Source organism: Bufo gargarizans, chromosome 3 (assembly GCF_014858855.1).
Source record: "Bufo gargarizans isolate SCDJY-AF-19 chromosome 3, ASM1485885v1, whole genome shotgun sequence".
Taxonomy (NCBI): Eukaryota; Metazoa; Chordata; class Amphibia; order Anura; family Bufonidae; genus Bufo; species Bufo gargarizans.
The window spans coordinates 323,152,381-323,175,207 of record NC_058082.1 but is presented as its reverse complement, the minus strand read 5'-3'; the positions used below and the strand labels follow the sequence as shown (position 1 = coordinate 323,175,207).

Sequence of the window (22,827 nt, the reverse complement as noted above, 5' to 3'; positions counted from 1 at the left end):
ACACAGGTCACTCGCATGACTTTGATTCCATGTGGGGTTGAGGACCTCATCGTCCTCCACATCATCTTCCACCCAGTCTTCACCCTGCCCTCCTTGTCAGTCTGCACACTGCAGAAAGCCACAGCAGTTGGCACCTGTGTTTTCGTCATCATCTGAGGTGTACTGCGGTGGTCTTCCCATGTACTCATCTTGAAACATAAGTGATTGGGCATCGGTGCACTCAATCGCTTCCACTTCTGGGGCAGGGCTCTGTGGATGGCCCTGGAAAACCCTGCTAGCAGAGTCATCAAAAAGCAGAAGAGACTGCTGCATGACTTGGGGCTCAGACTGCTTGGCTGATTTGCAAGGGGGTGAGGTGAAAGACTGATGGACATCGGCTGCAGGTGCCAACTCTGATCTTTCAGCAGGAGACTGGGTGGGAGACAATGTGAAGGAACTGGAGGTACTGTCAGCCACCCAATCTACTATCGCCTGTACTTGTTCTGGCCTCACCATTAGTAGAGCCGCATTAGGCCCGACCAAATAACGCTGACGGTTCTATCGCCTACTCGCACCTGAGGAAGTTGTTTCACTTGTGCGTGTAGCTGGCACAGATCGACCACGTCCTCTCCCTGCAACAGGAGCTCCACCAGCAGCACCACGACCGGGGCCACGTCCCTTATTTGACGCTCTCCTCATTCGCCGCAAATTTAGTATTTTGCCTAAAATGGGTGTTTTTTTTTAAGAACAGAATATAACAGCAGTATCTAACGCTTTCATTTCACACTGACAGATGCAGCAAAGGCCGCAGATGTAGGGTAATGCCGAAAATGGGTGTTGTTTTAAACCCAGAATATTATGGCAGTATTTCAAGCTTGTATTTCACACTGGCAGATGCAGCAAATGCCGCAAATTTAGTATTTTGCCCAAAATGGGTGTTTTTTTAATAACAGAATATAACAGCATTATCTAACGCTTGTATTTCACACTGACAGATGCAGCAAAGGCTGTAAATTTAGTATATTTGCCCAAAATAGGTGTTTTCTTAATAACAGAATATAACAGCAGTATCTAACACTTGCACTTCACACTGACAAATGCAGCAAAGGCCGCTAATTTAGTATTTTGGCCAAAATGGGTGTTTTTTTAGTTAACAGAATATAACAGCAGTATCTAACACTTGTAGTTAAAGGGGTTGTCCGGGATTGGGGACATTGCTCTAATAGTACAAGTGTGGCATACACAATACATACAAGCAGGTAGTACCTTTGGCACAGATTTCTGCAGCCCCTTTTTCATCTTTGAAATTCATGGCCGGAAGTTACTGGTTTCTTCTTCTCAGTGACGTACCGGGTCCCTTGCAGGCAAGCAAAGCTTTCTCTTCCGCTGCTCAGGGAGCCTGGTGACGTCACTGGCAGTGAATGAATGGAGGTGAATATTGATGAGGGGCAGAGTTACAGCGGCTGGTCGACATCCCGCCAAGTCCCACCCCCTGACAACCCGCTAAGCCCGCCCCTTGACATCCCGCTAAGCCCCGCCCCTCCAGTCCAGTGAGCTTCAGAATAAATGGAGGTGAATATTGATGAGGGGGCGGAGTAACAGCGGAGCAGAGAGACAGCTGTAACCACCTGATGCTGCGCTGCCCCAGGACCCACAGGGCAGTGCAGCCTGAAGTCAGGTAAAGATAAACAGTTATATGTCACTACCAGAGCTTTGAGACGTTCTCACAGCTCTGTTTCTCCACCCCTGTGATGATGTCACTACTAGAGCTTGGAGGAGTTCCCTCTGCCCTGTTTCTCCGCCCCTGTGATGAGGTCTTTACTTTCTGTTTCCTTCCTCCCAGCTGTCCCTCCTGTGTTTGATTTCGCTGCCTTTAAATCACCCCTCCTCCTTTGTAGAGGTGCGGATTATACTGTTCATTTGAGCTGTATCTCTCGCTTGAGTATTTTCACCTGTGTGATATCTTTTCACTGGATCTGTGTTCTGCTGAAGGAAGTACTTTGGATATTGTCTGCTGACTTTGGATCTGTTTTCACTGCAGCTGCAGCTCCTTCAGTTAAGTGTTCAGACATTGTGTGTTTCTGTTTCTTTGCTGACTTGATCCGAGGGGACCCCGGTTCCGTCCATATAACTGAGCAGGGCACCGGTGGCTGTGCCCCTTCCACTATTGTAGGGGTTTCAGTGGTCATCAGCCTTAGGTACGCGGGCATGTCTCGATCCACCATCTGGATCTGGACATGTGCTTAGCAGCTTAGGGAGAGATTTTAGGGTCTGACAGGGGTCACCCTTTATCCTCCCTAGTTTGGGTCCGGTCAGTTGCTATTCACTGTGTAGGCTCTTGTTGCTCACTTACAGCTGTGACATTATATAAACAATGAGTGGGGGACCGTTGTAGCCACATAGAAGTGGCGAAAATGGCTAAAAAATATATGGAGGCACCTTTATTTAGATGTGCATTGTGAGTAAACGTGTCTTTTTTTAAAAACATTTGGTCCCGGACAACCCCTTTAACACTGACAGATGCAGCAAAGGCCGCAAATTTTGTATTTTGCCCAAAATGGGTGTTTTTTTTATAACAGTATATAACAGTAGTATCTAATGCTTGTATTTCACGCTGACAGAAGCAGCAAAGGCCGTAAATTTAGTATTTTGCCCAAAATGGGTGTTTTTTTTTTTTTTTTTTAAATAACAGTATATAACAGCAGTATCTAACGTTTGTATTTCACACAGAAAAATGCAGCAAAGGCCACTAATTTAGTATTTTGCCTAAAATGGGTGTTTTTTTAAACCCAGAATATTATTGCAGTATTTCAAGCCTGTATTTCACACTGACAGATGCAGCAATGGCTGCAAATTTGGTATTTTGCCCAAAATGGGTGTTTTTTTTAAACCCATAATATTATTGCAGTATTTTAAGCTCGTATTTCACACTGACAAATGCAGCAAACGCCCCAGATGTAGGGTATTGCAAAAAACTGGTGTTTTTTTAAACCCAGAATATTATGGCAGTATTTTAAGCTTGTATTTCATGCTGACAAATGCAGCAAAGGCCCCAGATGTAGGGTATTCCCAAAAATGGATGTTTTTTTAAACGTGTCATGCGTCATTTTGTCGCACCAATGTCGAGCAACAATTTTTATAATAATAGGCTATGTTGTCGCACTGCGATATGCTGTGACTGCGAAACGACAGTCGCAAAAAAATTCATCTTTTGGGAATATCTCAGGAACAGTACGTCCTAGAGAGCTGAGACCCGGTCTAAAACCTTTCCGGACACCTGATGTACCTGTGTGCCAAACTTGGTGAAGATCTGTCTAGTCGTTTGGTCGCCCATAAAGAACAGACAGACAGAAACTAATTTTTATATATATAAAAGACTAGCAGAAGGTAGATAACGATAACTTAAAGATATCAACAGTTTCCCCCATAACAGTGACCTCTACAGTAACCACCCTTTTAACAATGACCTCAACAGTGGCTGCCCCTTTAACATTGACCTCCACAGTGCCTGCCCCTTTAACCTCTTGGGGACATATGGCGTACCGGTACGGCATGATGTTCCGGTACTTAAGGACACATGACGTACCGATATGTCATGTGTAGTTCCGATCACCACCGCGCGGGACAATACGCGGTTTACGGTTTACCTGCGGTTTGCGTCATTTACGGGCGGTTGCGGCAGTGATCGGAGGTGCCATCGGATCCCCGTGCTGCTGTAATGGGGACCCGATGGCATGGGACCTTCAAAAAATATAAAAATGGAAAATCTGCCAAAAAAGTGAAATTTTGAAATTGTATCTCTATTTTCCATTAATTCTCTTAGAACACTTTAAGGGTTAACAACGTTTGTAAAATCCGTTTTGAATACCTTGAGTGTGTAGTTTCTAAAATGGGGTCACTTTTTTGAAGTTTCTACTCTAGGGGTGCATCAGGAGGGCTTCAAATGGGACATGGTGTCAAAAAACCAGTCCAGCAAAATCTGCCTTCCAAAAACTGTATGGCATTCCTTTCCTTCTGTGCCCTGCCGTGTGCCCGTACAGTTGTTTACGATTATATATGGGGTGTTTCTGTAAAGTACAGAATCAGAGCCATACATATTGAGTTTTGTTTGGCTGTTAACCCTTGCTTTGTAACTGGAAATAAATGATTCAAATAGAAAATCTGCCAAAAAAGTGACATTTTGAAATTGTATCTCTATTTTCCATTAATTCTTGTGGAACACCTAAAGGGTTAACAAAGTTTGTAAAATTAGTTTTAAATACCTTGAGGGGTGTAGTTTCTAAAATGGGGTCACTTTTTTGGAGTTTCTACTCTAAGGGTGCATTAGGGGGGCTTGAAATAGGACTTGGTGTAAAAAAAACAGTCCAGCAAAATCTGCCTTCCAAAAACCGTATGGCATTCCTTTCCTTCTGTGCCCTGCCGTGTGCCCGTACAGCAGTTTTTAGCTCACATATGAGGTGTTTCTGTAAACTACAGAATCAGGACCATAAATACTGAGTTTTGTCTGGCTGTTAACCCTTGCTTAGTAACTGGAAAAAAATTATTAAAATGAAAAATCTGCCAGAAAAGTAAAATTTTTAAATGTTCTCTTTTTTTCCATTAATTCTTGTGGAACACCTAAAGGGTTAACAAAGTTTGTAAAATCAGTTTTGAATACCTTGAGGGGTGTAGTTTCTAGAATGGGTCATTTTTGGGTGGTTTCTATTATGTAAGCCTCACAAAGTAACTTCAGACCTGAACTGCTCCTTAAAAAGTGGGTTTTTGAAAATTTCGGAAAAATTGCAAGATTTGCTTCTAAACTTCTAAGCCCAAAAAATAAAATGTAATTCCCAAAATGATCCAAACATGAAGTAGACATATGGGGAATGTAAAGTAATAACTATTTTTGTAGTATTACTATGTATAGAAGTAGAGAAATTGAAACTTTGAAAATTGCTAATTTTTAAATAAAATTGTAAATTTGGTATTTTTTTTATAAATAAATATGAATTACAATATGTGACGAAAAAACTACCTCAGAATTGTCTGGATAAGTTAAAGCATTTTAAAGTTATCACCACATAAAGTGACACTTGTCCGATTTGCAAAAAATGGCCTGGTCCTTAAGGTGAAAATAAGCCCGGTCCCCTTTAACAGTGACCTCCACAGTGCCCGTCCCTTTAGCATTGACCACCCCTTTAACAGTGACCTTCATAGTGGCCGTCACCTTTAAAGTGACCTTTACAGTGCCCGCCCCTTTAATAGTGACTTCCACAGTGTCCGTCCCTTTAACAGAGACCTCCACAGTGCCCGCCCCTTTAACAGTGACTTTCACAGTGACCGCCCCTTTAACCAGTGACTTTTACAGTGATTCCCCCTTTAACAGTGACCGCCCCTTTAACAGTGACTTTAACGGTGACTGTTCCTTTAACAGTGACTTTCACAGTGACTACCCCTTTAACAGTGACTTTCACAGAGACCGCCTTTTTGACAGTGACTTTTACAGTGACCTCCCCTTTAACTGTGATGTTCACAATGACAGTCCCTTTAACAGTGACCGCCCCTTTAACAGTGACTTTCACAGTGACCGCCCCTTTAACAGTGAGTGGCCGCCCCTTTAACAGTGACTGTTAAAGGGGTGAAGGCAGTGCGCAGGTGTGGGTTCTCGGCCGGACCAAAGGATGACGCAAAGGAATAGGAGGGCGGGCATATGCAGAGGCTGGGGCGGGGGAACAATGAAAAAAGCAGAGCAGCCTGGGCACCAACATAGTGAACGCCGCCCCTGGGCACTTGCGAGTGCTCATTTGCATATCAATCAAAGTTTGTTTTTTCAGCTTCTGCAAGTGTAAAGACAAAGACAAAGGTACCATAACATTCATGTATAGGTGTGCGATAGGACAATGTAAGCGCTGTATATGGCCATATGGTGGTGACAGACTCCCTTTAACACTGCAGGGTTTATCCTTTGTGGGCAACACATTTAAAAAAGGACCTGTCACAGCCCAAAAACAGTCAAATAGTATACTACTATTGTTCCCCTTGCACCTGTTTCAATATCCACGTTTCTTTTTTACAGAAGCACTGTACCTCCATTCCTCCTTTACTGCTGCCATTTATTCTGCCTGATATGCAAATGGTGAAAAAAAAGTCAAAGTCAGAACTCAAAGTCATCTGAACGTGAAAGGTGGTAACAAAATAGTAGTAGCCATTTTTATTTTGGAACATTGTGACATCATGAAAACCATACGGAGAGGCAGCCATTTAGACAAAATAGCCTGCTAGCAGCTCATGGCTGATATCTGAGTAGATAATGATTCACTCCACTGTCAGCAACAGATGGGTGCCCAGCCACAATGAAAGGACTTTAAACCCTTCCTGACCATGTCACATAAAGATATGGCAGTGAGCAGAGGGTCAGTCTGCAAAACTGCTGAATATTTACATTCCCCCCTTTCTCAGACATTTGTGGGGTTCCTGCTGGCCAGGTGCATAACTACCTGATGCTCCTAGCATAAATAAATCATTATGTGCCTAGAGACTGGCAGGGAAGAGGGCTTAGGCAACCCTCTGGGCATCGGCCCACTGGAAGATTTCCCCGTAGCAGCTAGCCTGCTACACCCATCGGTTCATGCCTTTGCTGAAGGACACCTATGCACAAAAAGACTGTGCAGCCAAATTGATCTTACTAACAGCAGCTCATTGGTCTACAGAATGTTCTCTGCCTCTCACTTGCATTCAGCCACGTGCAAGGTATTATGGGCTTGGGCTAGTAAACTCTCAAATGCCATCATGTCTACCCCCTCTAAATCCCTTCCTCTACCTCTTCTGTTTGGGGCGGCAACAAGGAGGCAAAAGGAAAGTAAGAAAAAAAGGTATATATTATGGACGTTAAAGGGAACCTGTCACCAGTTTTATGGTGTCCTAACTAAGGGCAACATAAATAAGTGACTTATTCTCTTAGCACAATGCTGGGTCACTTTCTTTAATTGACCCAGTCAATCTGCCAACATCTTGTATTTAAAAGCTCCAGCTGATAATGATGAGTCCTGAATATTTATGAGCTCCTGACTCTCCCCGCCCACCTGCTGCTGAATGACAGTTTGTTTCCATAGGAATCAGCAGCAGGTGGGCAGGGGAGTGGCTATAGCTCTGAATTAAATATACGCTGGACTCAATGACATCACGCTGGACTCGAATCAGCTCATTAGCATGTGGCATCTTTGTGTGTATATTATGAAGTAACCATCTGTCACACCAGTAAGTGAATACATCTAAGGTACTTTTTAGTAGTCAATGATTGTATATAATTAGTTAGATTATAATCAAATATCCACATGACAGGTTGCCTTTAAAGAGATACTATGGTATCACACTTTGGGAGCTTTGTGGATCAAAAAAGTCATGGGACAACCCCTTTACCAGGTGGCACTCACTTGGCCCCTCAGAAATGACTTGTACACTGCAGAAATTATACTGTTAGGCTATGCCCACACCAGACATATATGTTGTGGGGTTTCTGCAGCGGATTTATTTGTGGTATAGCGTTTCACAGTTGCAGATTTCCGCAGCGTAGCAAAATCCACGCCAAATCTGCAGCGGAAATTCTGCCTCCTGTGATTGTATCATTATACTGAATAAAGGGAACACAAACCTTTTACACTGTACAGTCAGAAAACATGCAAACACCATGTGATGTCAGATTTTCCATTTTAACTGTAATTTTTCGATTTTGTATAACGTTTCTTCTAGGTGCTATGATTTTTACAGCCCTCGCAGGCAAATATTTAACATACTGCATAAATAAATTCATGCTGTGACCTTATTCACGTATGTGCCCTACTTTCATCAGCAGTGTCTGAGATGTAAGACCTGTTTCTATTTACTGGAAGTCATATATTTTCATTATAAACCATGTATGTTATTTCATCTGTGCACGCACAGGCAAAGCATTACGTGTGAGTATACATAGTGTAATGCTAATTTAATATTTCTGTTATGGAGACTGGATCTTCTAAAAGTGCTGACATGAAACTAGTAAAGTTAGTTTCTCGCACCTGACCACGGCTGACGTCAAGGAAGTAGACACTGGTACAGCCCTGGTACATATGTGCTATTTACTCTGCTTGCATGGTGACCATGTCAACACAAGACATGCAACAATGTGCAGCGTGACGATTACAGAAAACGAATGCTTCCAGGAAATGATGTTTAAAATCCAGATTGCAGATTATTATCATCTTTATAGAAATTACATCTGCACTTACTATAGGCAGAAAATGCAATATTTGAAATGTATACACATTGGGGCATTGTATATGCTGGTCTTTGTGTAAAGTTCATCAGCGCAAAATGTGCCAAATTTAATTCAGGGGCTATCCACGAAAAGTATTGCTATGCAATGAACAGGGCATGTCAAATGAAGCATAATTCCAATATACATATAATAAAGATATTGGGGAGATTTATCAAAACTGGTGTAAAGGAAAACTGGCATAGTTGCCCACAGCAACCAATCAGATTCCACCTTTCACTTTTCGTAGCTCCTTTGGAAATTGAAAGGTGGAACCTGATTTGTTATGGGCAACTAGGCCAGTTGTACTTGTGGTGATATGTACGGTATGAGTGCTGGAAGGTGTGTAGGTCCCACCCAGATACCTCACCTGGGTGAGATAAAAAAAATCCAGAGAGCTGCACGGGTTTCATCAAAGCGTAGTTTGCTGAGACAGTTTTGTTTACATTTTGTTCTGGGCTGGATTTCATTTGGACTGGGGGATAGGTTTGGTAGTGGGATCTGCCAGTCCATACCCTTCCAGCGCGGGTATTGTCTTTTACCTTAGGTCATCGCTGATGAGGCCTGCTGTAATCAAGGAGGGATAAAGCCAACCATCTGTGTGTCAGTCTGAGGGAAAACTTGGAAAAAGTGGCCTGCAGAGGCTCTGTGTGGTCTCAGCCAGGAGGGTTGAGGGGCCACAAGGCTTTGTGAAGCCTAAACTTTGGGGGCCAGGCGATACCTACAGGCTAAGGGGCCACAAAGCTATGTGAAACCGGATCCCTTCCAGTATAGACTTGAGACTGATGAGCAGACTTGCTAAGGCTTGGAGCCTGAGACCCCATCTATAAGCTGTGCTTAGAAGTGAGTCAAGGAAAACTACTGTGTATTAGTTAGAGCCCAGACGGGCGGGTGTTTGTTTTGCCGATTTGTGCGGGTGCTGAAGTGCCAAAATAAAGCACTAGTTTGGACACTAAATCCTGTTGTCTGCAAAGAAGTCTGTTATTGCAACCCCCTGAGAGAGAGATCCCTCACATACTTCACACCAGTTCTGCTAAATCCCCCCCAATGTTCACCTTTTTATGCACATTATATTTTCCTCTCTGGTAGCGCCCCCTTGCTATCTATCTGGTCCACTTTCTTCAGCCTCTCTAGTAGCGCCCCCTGCTGTCTATCTGGTCCACTTTCTTCAGCATTCAGTGATAGACTTGCTTAGTAGTTTCCCTGCTCCCTTCCCCTTCCCCTTCCATTAGTAACGGGAGTGATATCATAGTGAAGTGGTCCAGACCCCTTACATTTATTAATCTCTACTTCTAAAGTTTGGGCATACTGGGAGTTGTAGTTTTGCAACAGATGGAGAGCCTTAGGTTGTGCATCCCTGGTATATAACTATATCTCTTTCTAGACAGTGGGGAACAAAATTGTGGAGGCATTACATGCCATAGTTATGTCTGGAGCTATATGTGAGGGACTATTTTTCATCCAGGGGTGGAAGGGGCTAACATGAGCTAATTGCAATACATCCTGAATGAGCGGCTGCCCACCTACAGAGTGGGAAGGAAGTAGTCAAGAACAGTGAGTGAAAAAAGTTTTAAAAAGAGTTTTAAATTACTGGAATAACCGCCTTTTAACAAATTTGGTGCATCTCTTGGCAGTCAGTGCTGCAGAAATTGAAATCTACGCTATTAGATGGTGTAGATATGAACTATTATTTTTGAGTTTCGAGCATAAACAATAGTAAGGGCTCGTGCACACAAACGTATTTTTTTTGCACATCCAATCCGCATTTTGTGCGGGTCGGATGTGGACCCATTCGGTTCATTTCACCGTGCTGTCCGAATCTGTATGTCCATTCTGTGGCCCAGAAAAAATAGAACATGTCCTATTCTTGTTCATTTTACAGACAAGAATAGAACTGTTCTACAGAGGCCAGGATATTCCGTTCTGCAAAATGCAGAACAAACACGGCCAGTATTCATGTTTTGCGGAACTGCAATCTGTGGACCGGAAAACAGGCTACAGTCTGTTGACCCATGGGAAGCCAAAATGTGTCTGCTAAGCCTTGCCCTTTTATGGCACTTTTGAAAAGCGTAATGAGAAGTGAAAATTCACAAATTATGGTGCAAATATGGGGAGGAATTTATCATGCCGGGAATATTTCAAGTCAGTTTTGCTTGAGTCTGTGTTGGTGTACTTTATGCCTTATTTATCAAATGTCACATCCTTAAAGGCTATGTACACCTTTGGGGGCAGTTCTTTTTATAATTACATTGTACGTATTTTGAGCTAAAAATGATTTTTTCATTTGGTCTTTATTAAAAAATATGGAATTCTTTATTCTGTACATAGCTGAGATGCTATAGTAGCAGCATGTGGATTTTCAGCCTTTTCTGTCATCTGGTGAGCAGAAGGACTCCTTATCTCTGCTCTCTCACATTATAAACGCTCATTATAGCTCAGTTCTTATCCTATTGATAAGAATGTGGCTTAAAAAAGTGTTTATGACCTCTTAATAATTTAAAGATAAGGGTTGTTAGATGACCGGCACAAAGTGAAAGCAAAAGTAGCAGTCACACAATTAGAAAAACATTTAACACTTTGTGACAGAATGCCTCAATATTTTTTTTATAAAAGGCAAATTGAAAATATGATTTTTAGCCCAAAATTTGTAAAATGCAATCATAAACAAAAATTGCCTCCAAAGGTTTACGTAGCCTTTAGGCTAGGGCTACACGGCGACACTGGTCGCGGCCAGAATCGCTGAGTAGCGGTGATTCCATAGCAATCAATAGGATCGCTCGAGGCAGTCGCACGGCTGGATTTCTTGCGACTGCCGCCACGATCCTATTCATTGCTATGGTGGCGACAGGTGTCATGCGAACAGTGGTACTGTGTATCCCTAGCCTTAAACCTAACACTTTTGTCTTCTAAAGCTGCTCCAGTTTTCCTACTCCACCCTTCTACTGAGTGAGATTTATTTTTTTGTCACTCTTTTTTTGTCACTCTTTAAAAAAGTCTCAGTGATAAACATTATTATAGCTAACCACACCTATTTTTCCACCCACATTTCAAAACTAGAATGGATGGTGTAAAACTACAAAAAGCCACAAAATGTTTGTGAAAATAGTGCAAGAGATTGCAAAGCCCAATTTTGTAACTTTTTAAAGCCAGTTTTCTGGAATGAAAGCGTGATAAGTCAGGGCCATGATCTACACCATAATTTGCAGCATTCTTATGCCACTGTAGTGCCATAAACTATTTGATAGATGTGCTTCAATACTTTTGAAGTTTGAAATATGTTTCCCTTTTTCTTATTAGTCACTAAAGTGGTTATCCAGTCCCTATACCAATTTTTTAAGGAAATATGTCACCAGCGACCTCCCTATCAAACTGCTTGCATAGACACATAGCTGCGGAACAACAAAAGAAAAACAGTGTTTTAATCAGGGAAACTACAGCAATTTGTGTAAACAGTTTGATAGAGAGGTTGCTGGTGATAGATTTCCTTTAAAAAAAAAAAAACTTCCAGCGAACTGGACCTGTCAGGATAAGCATACTTACCTGCTCCCAACACTTGACTCCAGGGCCTTGAGTACCCCACTGTATTCTTTGGACTTCCAACGCTGCCAGCAAACATCCAGGAGGGTTAAGGCAATATGTATTTCTGCAGCCAAGGGTTGTGAGTAGAATGTACTGCCTCCAATAAGGCAAAGTTCATTATTCACAAAGTTACGTGAGACTTCGGTAATCAAATTATTACAGTGAAAAACCTTGGAACCGAACTCTGGTTCGATCCCAAGGTACCACTCGGAACTGAACCTGAGTTACTTAAAGGGCTATATTTTAAGGGGTCTGTATACAATTGGTCTGGAGTCTGTATACACAGATGATCTTGTATGGTGTTCGTATTTGAGGGTGAGGGTTCTGGTCTTGTATTTCTGCACAGGGGGGTTTGGTCTGGAATCAGATACAGGGGGAGGTCTGTGGTCTGTATATAAGGGAATCTAGTCTGAATTCTGAATAAAGAGAGATCTGGAATGGGGTCTATGATATTTAAAGGCTCTGGATCTGTATTTGATTAGGGGGTCTTGTTTGTGGTCTACATTGATTTTTAGGTTTGTTGAAGGGGGTTATATTTACTTTTTCCGATTCATATGTCATAGGGTGAGCATAAGGAAAAACTGCATGGCATGTTATGCATACTTTTTTAGTTTCCTCCTTTAGAATTCCCCTCAAAAGTTGGCAAGTATGATTTTACCTACACTAGATTCATCAACAGGGCAGTTCATAAATCTGTTCTGAACTAAATATAGATATCTGTCATAACATTAAAGTGAACATAACCAAAAAAATAAGTACATTTGTCAGAGCTTTCAGCTTGGGGTGGGAAATGGAGTCCAATGATTTCTGTGTAAGCCACTGGAGGTGTTGAGCCATCAAAACAACCCACAGCCATATGATATTAGTGCATTGGATGTAAATAGAAGGGAGTCACAAGTTTGGACTGTCTCGTGGTCTGGAGCACTTGGTGAGACCATGCATTACATGGCCAGTTACTGATATTAGTAGCATTTCACTAGGGTTCTAGCCAGGGGCGTAGCTAAAGACTTATAGGCCCTAGTCCTAGAGTTCAGCTTGGGCCCCCTTCCCTCAGTGCATTGTGGCCAGGGGCAGGGAAGCACATAGAATTCATGCTGTCTGAGGCAAAAATTTAAACTGCACCCCCCATGACAAATCCTTGACCTGACCCCTTCCCTCCAGCCAGAGTTGTAACTTGACCTGCATGCACTTTCTATAATACCAGTGTCTTCTTATGTGGCAAAGGGGTCTTTGGGCCCCCTCAGGCTCCTGGGCCAGATTCGACTGCTACCTCTGCATCCCCTATAGCTATGCCCCTGGTTCTAGCTGTTCATCACCAGATATCATTTTACCACAAATGGGTTGTCCTGATAAGAGAAATAAACATGTATTGATTTGTTTTAAAAAAAAAATTGCATTTCTAACACTTAGCAACAAATTTTCAGCATGGAAACAACATAATCAATGCAGAGAAATCCATTGCTAAAGCACAGGTAGCAAATGTGCAGTACCCTAGATCTAGGGGTATCTACAAATATTTTATTATATATTGTTGCCATTTATTCCAGAAGAGAAGGTGTGGTTGGCAAAGTTTGGCAGGAACAGGTCTAACCACCCTTTTCCTCCCCTCTTGATAGCAATGGGCAGGCCCTAACAGTGGGCAGGCTCTGCTTCCTGCCAGGAGGGTAAGTTCTTGAGTAGACAGCAAAATAGACAGATCATCCAAATCCAGAACATTGCTTCCAGAAAGCATGTGTCAAGTCAGAAAGCGTGCCAAGACAGCTGGCCTCATTTTTAAAATCAACTTTCTACTCCCCAAGGAGCAACGACTTGAAGGAGTACACTGTGACACAATATTTCACCGGGGCCACAACCACTCCCATCAGAACCACTCCCATCCTCTCCACCGTCTCCTCAGGGAAATGTACAATGCTGCTCCTTCTCAATATCAGGGTCAGTTTTCACTGTCAGTTATGGGTGGTTTGCCTGTCATTTACTGGGCTGTTGCTTAAATGGAGCTTTTATAGCTAGGACTATTGTGGAAGTATTGGGAAGCATTGTGTCTGCCACAGAGTCTACTGTTTCTAGCATTCTGTGGGTGCTATTACTGTCCTGTGTCTGTCTCTTTTCTAAGGATTTTGTACCTGTTATTATCATGATGCTCTGGCTGTTTTTGTCATGGGGATGCTATCATTTACAGATGAGCAAAGTTTTGAAAATCGATTTGGCAACTTTGCCAAAGTTCGCCAAGAAATTCAAATTGTTCAGAATCAATTCGTCACAAATCACTATAAATCAGGTATACCCAGGCCACTCTGTCTTAACCCCTTAAGGACCGGGCTCATTTTCACCTTAAGGACCAGGCCATTTTTTGCAAATCTGACCAGTGTCACTTTAAGTGGTGATAACTTTAAAACGCTTTGACTTATCCAGGCCATTCTGAGATTGTTTTTTCGTCACATATTGTACTTCATGATACTAGTAAAAAAAAGTCAAAAAAATTAATTTTTTTGCATAATAAAATACCTAATTTACCAAAAATTTGGAAAAATTAGCAAATTTCAAAGTTTCAGTTTCTCTACTTCTGTAATACATAGTAATACCCCAAAAAATTGTGATGACTTAACATTCCCCATATGTCTACTTCATGTTTGAATTATTTTGGGAATGATATTTTATTTTTTGGGGATGTTACAAGGCTTAGAAGTTTAGAAGCAAATCTTGAAATTTTTCAGAAATTTACAAAAACCCAATTTTTAGGGACCACTACAGCTCTGAAGTCACTTTGCGAGGCTTACATAATAGAAACCGCCCAAAAATGACCCCATTCTATAAACTACACCCCTCAAGGTATTCAAAACTGATTTTACAAACTCCGTTAACCCTTTAGGTGTTGCACAAGAGTTATTGGCAAATGGGGATGAAATTTGAGAATTTCATTTTTTTGCCTAATTTTCCATTTTAACCCATTTTTTCCACTAACAAAGCAAGGGTTAACAGCCAAACAAGACTGTATCTTTATTGCCCTGACTCTGCTGTTTACAGAAACACCCCATATGTGGCCATAAACTACTGTACGGCCACACAGCGGGGCGTAGAGTGAAAGGTGCGCCGTATGGTTTTTGGAAGCCAGATTTTGCTGGACAGTTTTTTTGACACCATGTCCCATTTGAAGCCCCCTGATGCACCCCTAGAGTAGAAACTCCATAAAAGTGACCCCATCTAAGAAACTACACCCCTCAAGGTATTCAAAACTGATTTTACAAACTCCGTTAACCCTTTAGGTGTTGCACAAGAGTTATTGGCAAATGGGGATGAAATTTGAGAATTTCATTTTTTTGCCTAATTTTCCATTTTAACCCATTTTTTCCACTAACAAAGCAAGGGTTAACAGCCAAACAAGACTGTATCTTTATTGCCCTGACTCTACTGTTTACAGAAACACCCCATATGTGGCCATAAACTACTGTACGGCCACACAGCGGGGCGTAGAGTGAAAGGTGCGCCGTATGGTTTTTGGAAGCCAGATTGTGCTGGACAGTTTTTTTGACACCATGTCCCATTTGAAGCCCCCCTGATGCCCCCCTAGAGTAGAAACTCCATAAAAGTGACCCCATCTAAGAAACTACACCCCTCAAGGTATTCAAAACTGATTTTACAAACTTTGTTAACCCTTTAGGTGTTGCACAAGATTCAATGGAAAATAGAGATATAATTTCAAAATTTCACTTTTTTGGCAGATTTTCCATTTTAATATTTTTTTTCCAGTAACAAAGCAAGGGTTAACAGCCAAACAAAACTCATTATTTATGGCCCTGATTCTGTAGTTTACAGAAACACCCCATATGTGGTCGTAAACTACTGTACGGGCACACGGCAGGGCGCAGAAGGAAAGGAATGCCATACGGTTTTTGGAAGGCAGATTTTGCTGGACTGGTTTTTTGATACCATGTCCCATTTGGAGCCCCCCTGATGCCCCCCTAGAGTAGAAACTCCATAAAAGTGACCCCATCTAAGAAACTACACCCCTCAAGGTATTCAAAACTGATTTTACAAACTTTGTTAACCCTTTAGGTGTTGCACAAGATTCAATGGAAAATAGAGATACAATTTCAAAATTTCACTTTTTGGGCAGATTTTCCATTTTAATATTTTTTTTCCTGTAACAAAGCAAGGGTTAACAGCCAAACAAAACTCATTATTTATGGCCCTGATTCTGTAGTTTACAGAAACACCCCATATGTGGTCCTAAACTACTGTACGGGCACACGGCAGGGTGCAGAAGAAAAGGAATGCCATACGGTTTTTGGAAGGCAGATTTTGCTGGACTGGTTTTTTGACACCATGTCCCATTTGAAGCCCCCCTGATGCACCCCTAGAGTAGAAACTCCAAAAAAAGTGACCCCATTTTAGAAAGTACGGAATAGGGTGGCAGTATTGTTGGTACTAGTTTAGGGTACATATGATTTTTGGTTGCTCTATATTACACTTTTTGTGCGGCAAGGTAACAAGAAATAGCTTTTTTGGCATGTTTTTTTTTTTGTTATTTACAACATTCATCTGACAGGTTAGATCACGTGGTAATTTTATAGAGCAGGTTGTCACGGACGCGGCGATACCTAATATGTATACAATTTTTTTTATTTATGTAAGTTTTATACAATAACTTTATTTTGAAAACCAAAAAATTGTTTAGTGTCTCCATAGTCTAAGAGCCATAGTTTTTTCAGTTTTTGGGTGATTATCTTGAGTAGGGTCTAATTTTTTGCGGGGTGAGATGACAGTTTGATTGGCACTATTTTGGGGTGCATATGACTTTTTGATCGCTTGCTATTACACTTTTTGTGACGTAAGATGGCAAAAAATTGCTTTTTTTACACAGTTTTTTTTTTTTTTTTTTTACGGTGGTCATCTGAGGGGTTAGGTCATGTGATATTTATATAGAGCCGGTCGATACGGACGCGGCGATACCTAATATGTATACTTTATTTTTATTTATGTACATTTTACACAATGATTTTATTTTTGAAACCAAAAAAAATCATGTTTTAGTGTTTCCATAGTCTAAGAGCCATAGTTTTTTCAGTTTTTGGGCGATTATCTTGAGTAGGGTCTCATTTTTTGCGGGATGAGATGACGGTTTGATTGGTACTATTTTGGCGTACATGCGACTTTTTTGATCACTTTTATTACCTTTTTTGGGAAGTAAGGTGGGCAAAATTTCAATTTTCTCATAGTTTTTATTTTTTTATTTTTATGGCGTTCACTGTGCGGGGAAAGTAACATGACCATTTTATAGATCAGGTCGTTACGGACGCGGCGATACCTAATATGTGTAGTGTATTTTATTTTTTTAATTTTTATTCAGTGATAAATGTTTTTTTTTTTTATCTTAACTTTTTTCACTTTTTATTTGATTTTTTTGACCCAGACCCACTTGGTTCTTGAAGATCCAGTGGGTCTGATGTCTGTAAAATACAGAACAGAACCTATATAGGGTTCTGCACTGTATTTTACTTACACTGAACAGATCTATGCTTTCAGCACAGATCTGTTCAGCACCATGGACAGCAGGACGCCTGATCAGGCGTCCTGTTGCCATGGGAACCTTCCCCGTCTGCTCAGTTATGGTCAGAACTTCGCAGACGGGGAAGGGTAAGGACGGGGTTCTGGGGGGGCTGTCTGGGGGCTCTCTCCTTCTCCCATCGGGGGGCTGCAAAGGCACAGCAGCCCCCCGATCGGAGAGGGAGGGAGCTCCCTCTTACTGTTAACCTTTTCCATACAGCGGTCCGTACGGACCGCTGTATGGAAAGGGTTAAACGGCTGACATCGCATCAACGATGTCAGCCGTTTATACCAGGGTGCCAGCAATGTGCTGGCACCCTGGTATACCCACTGTACACCAACGATTACGCAATAGGAGGCGGGCGGGGGATCGCGATCCCGCCTGCCGCACCGCCCGCCTCCCGCAACGCCCCCACTGCATGCGACACCCCCCCTGCACCTCCCGCCGCCATCAAATCATACAGGGGTGCAGGGGGGGGTTAACAATATTGATTTCGGGCACTCTGAAGTTTCTGATCCCCGCGGTCAGGGACCGCGGGGATCAGAAACGGCAAAAAGCGCAGCAAACCGCAGGTCTGAATTGACCTGCGGTTTTCTGCGATCGCCGATACGGGGGGTCAAATGACCCCCCCCTGCGTTGTTACGGGATGCCGGCTGAATGATTTCAGCCGAAATCCCGTTCCGATTAACCCCCGCGGCGCCGGAGTTACGGTTTTAAGTCAGGACGTACCGGTACGTCCTCGGTCCTTAAGGACTCGGGAAATAGGGCGTACCGGTACGTCCTCGGTCCTTAAGGGGTTAAGGTACGGCCACACAGGGTTGGGCCATGCTGCGGTGAAGAACCTTGCGGCCAATTAACTTGCAGCTGCCTTTCATTTAATAATAAAAGACCACATTGTATATGTTTTCTTCATTGTTAATAACCACGCAGCACCTTTAAACAGGGGCTGTTGCTGATATGGGGTTTGGCTGGCTAGGTGGGGGTACAATATGCATATTATTGCTGTTATTCTGCAGTTTATTTTACAGTAAACACTGAATACTAATCAGCTCTGGCATACCCACATCTCCAACCCAAGCACTCTCCTGCCCTACAGGTAGGAACCCTTCTTCAGCCATCTGCTTTTTCTTCTTTTCCACATCATCTAATATCGATGAGAATATGTCATCAAGAACATCCAGCTCCTCCTCTCTCTGCATCTTGCTGACTTTTCTAGGACATGGAGACTATGAAGGATGATTTGGAAGAAGTAAAGCCAGCAAAAGATGAGGATATTCATCATTAAGACCTCGCCCCCTAAGGGGTGCAGACTAAATGTTATACATTGGCACACTGGCACTGGAATAATAAAGGCTTCCATCTTATTGGTATTGAATTACATATCTTAATTTACGTTTTTTGTAGGAATAAGTAAATAAATAACACTGACGCAGATAAAGTCTCCCTGCACTCTTCCTCTCCAATATTCTTCTATTAATCGTTTTCAGCCACACTGTCCCTAGCGCATGAACGCTTACCATGTCTCTCCCTATGCTCAGCTCACAGGACAATGGTGGAGACCACGCGGAATGAGGGTTTTATAGGGCTGTGACATCACAGGGGATGGCTATCTGCGGATTGGCTGGCTGCACGGCATTATGGGTGACCTTTTATTCCCTGTCTTGTCTTCTCTGCACCAGTGATGGCCAGTTCGCCGTGTTTGCCTGCGAACACATGCGGGCTGCCATCTTAACTCACAAGTCCGGCGATGCACAGGTAAGCCCTTACCTGTGCCTGCGCCGCGAGCCGGTCTGAAACCATGCGGTCACCGGGAGCAGGTAGTTCCGAGAACAGCCGCCGGGGGCCTTCATCGGGCTGTTCTCAGAACTGCCTGCTCCCGGTGACCACATTTGTTTCAGACCGTCTCGCGGCGCAGGCACAGGTAAGGGCTTTCCTGTGCATCGCCGGACTTGTGAGTTAAGATGGCAGCCTGCATGTGATTGCGAGCGAACTGGCTATCACTACTCTGCACTTAGTTTCGCTTTGTAACATATGCAGTCGCCATTTTAGGAAAACCTGATTCATTCCCAGGAAGCTCAAGAAAATTTGGATTTTTGTTATGAATCTAAGTTTTCCTAAACTTTGGACCAAATTCCACTTCAAATGCATTGCTTAGCTCAACACTACTGTCATTTTTATGGGGGGTGGGGGGAGGGTCTGGTGTGAGGCCATACATTTTGCCTTACTTTATGATTTAGCATTCATGTTTGTTCCTCAGTAGTCAATATAAGGTCTAAAAATGATTTTGTTGTCACTGTGTTTCCTATATTATAGAATATTTTGCTTTAGAAAATTAAGAGTTTCCTTATATTCCAACTAAATCAGATTTTTTTTTTTTTCCTAATAGTGTTGCTATATAAGCAGGCCACTTTAATACCTATATCAAAGAAAGGCAGGGGTGCTAAAACATGTCTGATGAATATCCATGTTAACAATAAGGTCGAATTTACCTGTGGAATTTGTATTGTACTTTAAACGAGCTGAGATGTTGCCAGCATTCTTGAGACTCCAAATCCACACCCACTTGCAGTTCATCTTTTCCAGGCAGATGTCCAACTTTATAAACTATGCCAGTGCCAACTTTACCAGAGGGTAAAAGTATTTTCACTCTGCTCCCAATGTTCAGATCAAGAGGTGAACGAGGGACAAATACACGGAAACATTTAAAAGCCTTCTGGGCGTTGGTACTGCAATTAAAATAATTGACAATTGTGAATTCAGGGTTTAGTAATGGTGCAAGATAAAATATGTATATGTGCCCATAATAAGGGTAGTTAGTGAGCAGGATCCATCTAGCCTAGATGGATAGAAGTAAGCAATGAACATAATAAAATATGGCAGTGATTTAAGGAATATTAATAGCCATAAGGGCTAAAAATGTCTGTCATCATTAGGATTGTTTCGGGTATCGAACTTTCGAAACCCAATCGATACTTTTATGCCAGTATTGATTCGGTATCAGGATGTTAATTTTTTCTATACTAGACTCTCCTCTTATGGCGCTCGGCGCCCGTGCAGACAGTGGAGAAGGAGGGAGGGAGTCCCTCCTATGACGCGGCCCCGCTGAGCCCAATGAAGTGAGCGGGCTCTGAAGCTGCCCACACCACTGCCACCAATGAGTGTGCCGCTATTAATTAAAGCAGGAAGCGGGAAGGGTGAGGGAATACACTGCTGCGCTGTCTTAGCTAGTGAGCTCGGCGAACGGCAGCAGCCTCCTCCTCCTGAGTGTCCTCCCTAGAGTCAAGCAGCCAGCATAGCAGGTGCCTGGCCACTGCGCCACTAATGATAATTAACCTTTAATACAAATACAGGAGGTGGGTGCCGGCAGTACCCGCCTCCTGTTTCTGTATTAAAGGTTAATTATCATTGGTGGCACAGTGCGCCCCCCCCCCCCCCACAAGTATTAAAGTCATTGGTGGCGCACTGCACCCCCCCTAGTATTAAAATAATTGGTGGTGCAGTGCGCCCCCCAGTATTAAAATCATTGGTAGCAGTGGCCACAGGGTCCCCTCCCCTCCTCCTCATTGGTGGTGCAGTGACAGCTTTTGATCAGAGCCCCAGCAGTGTACCATGGCAGCCAGGACGCTACTGAAACCCTGGCTGCCATGGTAATCTCCCTGCTGCTGTGTGCACTATGCACAGGGCAGCAGGGACAGGGTGAAGTCCTTTAACCCTAATAGAGCTCTATGTGGGTGAATAGGACAAGGGATTAAAAGATCCCAGGTTCTATCCCCTAAAGGCAATAGTTATTAAATAAAATAAAAATAATATTATTAAGTATAAATCGCCCCCTTTCCCAATTTTACATATAAAATATATAAACAATAAATAAACATATTACATATCGCTACGTCTAAAAAGTCAAACTAATAAAATATAAAAAAAAAAAACTCCTATGCGGTGAACGCCATAACAGAAAAAAAAATAAAAACCGCACAATTTGCTAATTTTTTTTGTCACTTTGCCCCCCAAAAAATTGTATAGGACTGCTCAATTATAGGCCGAAGGTTCCATAAAATGTGGAATGCACACGGCTTTTTTCGTGTTTTATTTTTTGGTATCGAATGGTATTGAGTATTGCAATACTTTTTTATGGTATCTAAACCTAATCAAAATTTTGGTATCGAAACAACCCTAGTCATCATACTTTACTGCTCTACGTAAGGTAGGCATAGTATGGGGATAGGTCTGCATAGTTTCAAAATCTGCTATATTCATGATGAAAGCACTCCCAGTGAAAAAGTCAGGGAAGCGCTCTGCTCAAGAATACGCTGGGGCAGACTTACTAAACCTACAGATGATGTAAACAGGCTGTCTAGACCTGCATCAGATTTATCACTGTGGCTGAGGCTGAATGATAAATCAGGTGCAGAGATAGACACTTCTATTATGGCGCAGTTTTGTAGGTCACGTTCCTTTCTAGTGAAGCCACACTTTTACTGTAAGCCATACCTCCTTGTTACTTCAGAACCATGCCTGATGCATGAATTTGTGCTGTGACCCCTACCATCTATTCAGTAAAGGAGGATTATTTTTCTATCATCAAGCTGGTTTGGTCTGTGGTCTCTATGCTAATCATCTCCATCTTCCTCCTGTTCTCCTGTGTTGCACCCCACTGCTCATTCTTCCTTAACATCAAAGGAACCCCAGTCATCACTAGGCAGGCGAAATATTGTTTAAAAGGACCAGAGGTAGTGCAATCTAAAACTTAACGTTTAATAAATACTACAATAAAAGGATACAAACCTTACACAAAGTGCCGAGTGTGTACACACCAAAATCGTGTCACAAACAAAATCCACAAAATGCAAATGATATTGCCATGGGGGACCATACATACACGGTGACACACACACGAGCAGGTAGCACGTTTCCCAACATCAGGAAAGTATTTCACACAATAAAAGGAACAGTCTTACCAGTGGATGGGGGTTATCTGGATGTCGTCTTGTGGTTCCAGAGATCAATCTTACGTGCAGGCAGGCTCCAGATGAGACTCACTGTCCCTAGAAAGCCCTGTCAAGCCTAAAATTCCCTATGGCCCGACCCAGGGCGACCCATCCAGAGCCTAACCCTGCCTAAGGGTACTGACTAGATGTGGACCCTTAGGGCAGGAGTAATTCTACGCGTTTCGTCTGTAGTTAAACAAAGCTCCAGACTCATCAGGAGATAAAGAGCTTGAAGAGGGGGAAGGGGGTGTTAGACCACCTGTGACTGGTGTGTACTAAGAAGCCCCCCCCGCTCTCTCATTAAGGTATCAAGAAGATGGTATCTGATGGCTACTCAGGAGATACCCCCGATCGGTTATTCAGAAGGGCCAGTAGTCCAAAAAAACTGCAGAGAGGACGGCGTGTGGCCCATCCTCAGCACATGTAGTGTGGGCCGGCGCGTCTCAAAGCCTGGCATTTAAAGGGAA

General features: G+C 42.7%; 1 protein-coding gene across 2 annotated transcripts in view; it reads right to left on the bottom strand.

Annotated features, from left to right (window-relative positions):
- The window catches only part of LOC122933072, a 145,063-nt gene that overhangs the window by 14,149 nt on the left and 108,087 nt on the right, over positions 1 to 22,827 (bottom strand). For both annotated transcript variants that reach the window (XM_044287824.1, XM_044287825.1), the window contains one exon: positions 19,862 to 20,098. In XM_044287824.1, coding sequence (XP_044143759.1) covers positions 19,862 to 20,098 — 237 coding nt within the window. The remainder of the gene's footprint in view (positions 1 to 19,861; positions 20,099 to 22,827) is intronic.